At 42.5% G+C, this 5,935-nt stretch overlaps 1 protein-coding gene across 1 annotated transcript in view; it reads left to right on the top strand.

Annotated features, from left to right (window-relative positions):
- The window catches only part of LOC111961798 (allograft inflammatory factor 1-like), a 38,626-nt gene extending 33,086 nt beyond the window's left edge, over positions 1-5,540 (top strand). Inside the window, exon 6 of the mRNA XM_023984334.1 lies at positions 3,233-5,540. Within this exon, the coding sequence (XP_023840102.1) occupies positions 3,233-3,320 (88 nt within the window). The 3' untranslated portion in view covers positions 3,321-5,540. The remainder of the gene's footprint in view (positions 1-3,232) is intronic.
- Positions 5,541-5,935: the final 395 nt, after the last annotated feature.

Genomic DNA, 5,935 nt, shown 5'->3' on the forward strand with positions numbered 1-5,935 from the left:
AAATCATTGAAACCAGGTGTATGTCATCGCATATGTGGGTGGTGGAACTGAGAGGTTGGATATGGTATAGTGACACAGGCTAGAATCTCTACAGTGAATAAGCCAATAAACATTAACCAGAACAGCAATGGACAAGGCATATTTACATTAAGGAGAGGCATGCTTAATCGGGTGATCAATAAGGGTCCAGTGAGTAGAGGTTGGTTGGGGTCGTGGCGATCCAGACAGCTGGCCGGGTATGTGGCTGTCGGTAGCAGCATGGGATGGAGGTCTGTTTGTAGATACCTCGTGCGTTTCCGTCGGTAAGTTAGTGGGGTTCCGTGTAGTGGGGTTCCGTGTGGAAGAGGGGATCAATCCAAATTGGCAGAATAGATATAGTGACCCAAGGAGAAAAAAAATAAATAAAAAATAAAATAAAAATAAATAATAGTTGTCCGGTATGCTTATTCAGGTAGCAGCCGATAAGAACAGCTAACGATTAGCGGGCCTCAGGTGAGCGTTCAGTAACGTCGGGACGGAGGTGCCAGTTGGATAAATCCCTCGGGCAGATAACGTGGCAGTCAGACGTGAAGGCCCGTGGGGTTCCGTATCTGCAGCAGCAACAAAAGAAACGTGTCCGGATGGTGATGGAACTCCTCAGCTGGCTAGCTCCAGGATGATTTGAGTTTGCTCCGGGGTCGACGTAAGCCAATCGTCACACGGTTTGCAGCTAGCTAGCTGCGAAGTCAAGGTGGCAAGTGACCAGAGCTGCGGCTGGAATCCGGGGAAACTGAGAGAGAAGAAAAGTCCCGGAATGCTCCGGTCGAGTCGCGTTGCACAAAAGTGCCGGTAGATTATCGAGCTAGAGGAATAGCTGATGACCACAAACACGAGGGCAGCTGAAAACCAACGCTAGCCAGCAAACCGGCTAATTTCGGGGCAGCTACAGATTAGCTTCTGGCTAGCTATCGGAGTAGCTACTGGTTAGCTTTCAGGCTAGCTTCTGAATTAGCCCCTGGCTGGCTTCCACGATGGATTTTCAGTTTGAGGTAAATATTACTTTTTAGTAATTGGTGAAGCGGGTTGCAGGAAAGCTTTTGCAGGAAAGCTTTTGTAGTTGAGTTCTTGGATGATAAAATAAATAAAAATAAGATAAGTGAAGAGAGGTGTAAATATATATACAGGACACAAACAATACGGAACAGAAAAAGACGTCTGAACTGCTAAGCAACCTTGGTTTGCAAGGTAAGCATACTCATTGATAGAGGAAGATACAGACAAGACTGGTGAAACATTCCTCTTCACAGCACCAGAGCACAATGATGTATCTATTCTGTTTACTTCTAACTTTAAGATTAAGGGATTATCTGAAGAATATTGATAGCGAGGTATTTGTCCATATCAGTTAACTAGTGATTACTACCATAGCATTGTGTAGTTAGCCTAGTTATTATGGATAAAAGGTTAGATCTACAGAGGTTGATCATGGAGTAAGTAGTTGATCGGTAACTGTGTATGGTTCTGTGTTGTCCTCCGAGTGAATCCTAGTTCAGGTCAGTGTGATAGGCTTTCCAGGGTTAGCGTGTGAACCACCACACAGTGAGATGGGGAATCCCTCTCTTTCCTCATGGAGCCCAGCCAGCCAACTAGATAATCCCGGCTATATTAGTGGAACCGGTGTGGCTGTGCCTGACAACTGAGGCTACATTGTCAGAAGGGAATTTAGAGGCATAGTGGGTGTTCGCAAGAGGGTCGGCCTGAGCAAGGCTTTGCAGAATGACTTATCTACAATACAAATCACTACTCAATACATTATTTAAGATGTGCAATCCCCTCAAACACACTGATCCAGTAGCCACCGTCAGGCAGATACAGCTGGAGGTAGCTGATTGAGCCATCCACTGAAACCCTGGGTAACGTAGTCAGGAACAGAATGGGCTGTGGTTGCCAGGGAGCCGTGCACCAGCATTCAGGTTGCCGTGGCAGCGGTTTGGTCTCCATAGGGATCAGCACTCATTATGAGCTTATAGGAGCTTTGCTGAGGTTAACCAAAAAAGGAATGTAAAGATGCCTGCTCACCCTGAATAGAACCTGTCAGCTCTCTCTCTCTCTCTCTCTCTCTCTCGTTTTCTGTGTGCATCTCTCCCTTTCTCCCTGGCTCCCTCCTTCATTCTCTCAAGGCCTTTCATGGTCTCCATCTTTTTGGGGGATTTGTACTCCTGCCTCTCATATTCCCCTATTATCTCACTTTTATTTCTCTTTCCGTTTTGTGCCTCATCCCCTCTATCCCAATCTCAGTTTGTCCCTCTCTCTACTCTCTCTATTTAGATCAGTGTGTCAGGTTGGTGACATAAGCCCCTTGTTAAACTCAGCAGGGTGTCCTGTTCTGATTGCCTTCTCTGACCTGGCCGCTCGTTAGGGACTGTGTCGTTAGTGACCGGGGGTGTCCAAATACCCATACTAGTGTACTACATACTTAAACTGAATACTAATTTCTGCATTTGAGCTATCACTCGTCTTTTCCGACTCAGCTGATAATCAGATAAATTGAAGCGCTGTACCAAAATGAACGAATAGATAGAGTCAACGCAATCGTGCATTAGATGACTCATTCGGAGTACAAATTTAGAAATTTCACATACTATAAAACATATGCTATTAGTACACTAGTATGGGTATTCGGCCATGGCCACTGTCTTCGTTAGTGTGGGACACTGAGTGGACACTTCAAGGCAACCATCTTAAATCCTGCCCAGCTCTCAGCTCCCAGCTCCCATGCACCGTGAAGTGAATAGAGGCAGTCTAGGCAGGGTTGCCAACCATGTTCCCCAAACCCCATCCCTCGGTGCATGGCCCAAATCCTGCTATAGCCTATATGAATACACAGGCATATGTTCACTTGCTCTCTCTTTCTCTCACTCACTCGTGCTCACACACACTTTCCCAACACCACATTTCCAGTAACCCTTCAAGCTAACTGTAAACCTAGATCTAAAAGTGCTTAGTGTGTTTGTCTGGGCATGTATGTTTCATGCGTGTGTGAATGTGCTGCTGAAAAACACCCTCTACTCTCTGTTCTACAACTGGACACCCCATTGACAATGTTGTGCAATGTACTTTTAGAAAAGCACCTACTATTCCCTTAGCTCTGGGAGACTTTGAGTTTGTTTTGCAGTCTGCCACTGACCTTTCTCTCTTTCTTTCTATCTGTCCCCATCTCTCTCTTTCTTTTTCTTTCTCTTTCTTTCTGCAGGGTGATGATTTTTGAGGACAAGGCTAACGGGGCCATCTGTAAGCCTGATGGGCCTCCACCCAAACGGGACATAGCCAGCCTGCCATAGACCCAGGACATCCAGAGCCTCTAGACCTATATCACCTTTCTAGGACCTTACCGGGGCCCCTGCCCTCAGCCAGGGACGTGTACATAGCCTTATCAACTCCCCACCTCAGGATGTGCACGCGTCCCAGAAGGGGGGGGGGGGGGTTCTCCTCCTCTGTTCAAAACATGTGGGGAGAAAAAAGAGACGAAGGGAATAAAATATATATATTTGCTGTGAAGACAAGGCAGAATAGCTTTTTTAAGACCAGTACATACATGTATATATCTATATTGACGATGATGAGAAAATAAGTATTTTTAATTAGTGTGAGCACTCGTAACCCCTTGGCGATAACCGTGTAATTTGAGTCTTTTGTGAATATGAGCAATGTGTTGTTTGCTGGGATCAAACTAACAGAGGTGACAATTTTGTGATATCCTCAGTATGCATGTGCAAGTGTAATGTGTTGATGCAAAGATTGTGTGTCAACAACTCATCCGTTATGAAGCGGTCTGCGTGTCTGGATACTAGTGAATTTATCAGTGGTCCTGTTTTATCATGATTTCAATGTAGTATTAATCATTTTACAGATGTAATCAATTCGGTATAGTTGTAGTCAGTGATACAGTGGCGGGTAAATGCCATTTACACAACTTTTGCAAAAAAATTCAAGGAATAGGAAGCGTTACTTTTTTTTTTTTTTTACTGGTTGTGTTTAGAGGGTTTGTAAGGGAAAATTGCTTGAACAGTTATTAGGGAAACTAACCCAAGTCATTCAGATATTATTTTACACCTCTCCCTCATTTTACTCCCCGCACCAAATGATCTAGTTCCTCTTTTAGATTTTAGATTTTTAATCGTGTGAAAGTACCATGCTGGTTATGAAGCACAAGGAATAAAAAGAGCTCTGTTTTTGGAAAACCTTTTATACACAGTTGTCAAGATCATCCCACATGATGGATTGTTGCCATGCTGCAGACTCCGCTTGGTCATTGTCTCACTATATGTCAGGTGTGACAGATTATGGCCCAACCCCATTCTTCCAGACTAGAGGTGGGTTACTTTAGTTGGGATTAGGAAGCGGTCGGTGGTGCGATAGATTAAGAGTCAGAGTATGACTAGATCCGGTGTTGTAGATTGACACTGGCTTCCTCAACCTAAAGGAGCAGGATAGATGGGGTCGAGTTTACTAGCACTTCACGTGGATTTATGGAGGATTAGTTTTAAGGCACAGGCACACACTGAAGATTCTCAGCATGTTAGTATAAATTATGATGGAAACACATTCTTTCCAAGTGCCTAAAGTAATGTTGAGAGAAGAGGAGAGGAAGTTAGTTAAGCTCTATTTTCCTTCCTGAGCTGTATTTGGGAAAATAGTTTTAAAGGTGTTTATTCATGTGTATGTTAGGGTTAGGTGTTCCTTTTTTGATAATGTTCCCCTAGGTCTATGCTGTCTCAGGTACAATTTTGAATGACTGGATCTCCAAATACATATACAGTACATCTATGACGTGATGTTAGATATGCAGTTCAATCATGCCAGTTTCCCAAATGTCCCCGCCTGACTATCCTAGTCTTCATAGTGGTACTCTTCTCATTTCTATCTCGTCTGTAAAATGTTATGAACCTGTCCCATTTCAAATTGTGTTATCCCCGTCTTGCCATGTTTTACTATAATCTTGTTATTATCTCGTCTCATTCTGTTCTTCATCGTCGTCTTTCATTCCCCCTATCAGTCCGGGTTAATTTGTTTTTCCCATAAATTCTCCAGTTTCTGTGCCTCACTGTTGCTCTTCTATTGTTTATTTTTTTCTCACGCTTAACATGGAATATAATAGTAAGAGTAGTAGTTTAATGTGTTAGCTTTACATGTTTTTGACTATGTCAGTTATGTACTTTTATTTCCAGTGTGTTGGGTGGTGGTGTTTTTAATGTTCTTTTCTTATGATGCACTTATTTTTGCCAAAACCAAAGCAATTAAAGTTATTTGTTACACTGGCATATTTGTTCTTGGGTAGTTTGTTGTATGAATAATTCTACCATTGTAGGAAATATTCCATCAAACACTGAAACCAGTTTTCCAGTTTTTCCTGTACTGTTTGTAGATTGGATGGTATAGAGGTTTGATGCTGTAACTTTTAGGAATAGACAGGATTCCCTTATGTTACAGTGTGTTTAATTAACATAAACATAATGGACATGGATTTGGTTATTTTAAAGATAAAAACATGTTTTAACGCATTTTTATTTAGTTGCTTCATTGACTATAAACCATAGCCTTAGTTTTAATCCTATTTATAGTTACTGTAGCCCCAGAGTATGACTGTTACAGTAATTTACGTAGAGAAATAATAACAGGCACTGTAAAATGGTTCCATCAGTGCTTGACTTGGGCCGGAGCGCCATACCTGCACTACATGTTTTTGGGGAATTGTGTACCGGCTCCTCTATAAAAACAAAGCAGCCTATAGCCGGCCCAGATTCACACACTGACGCAAAGTTTATTTACCACTAGTCTGTAAATCTGCGTGACTGTAGGTTGTTCATGATTGTGCAGATTTAAAATTGAAAATGTCAAATTAGGGTTTGTAAAGTCATGGAAATTAGTTGCATAATTGTTTTATATATTTATTTGT

The sequence above is a fragment of the Salvelinus sp. IW2-2015 genome, linkage group LG4q.1:29 (genome assembly GCF_002910315.2).
Source record: "Salvelinus sp. IW2-2015 linkage group LG4q.1:29, ASM291031v2, whole genome shotgun sequence".
NCBI classification, from domain to species: domain Eukaryota; kingdom Metazoa; phylum Chordata; class Actinopteri; order Salmoniformes; family Salmonidae; genus Salvelinus; species Salvelinus sp. IW2-2015.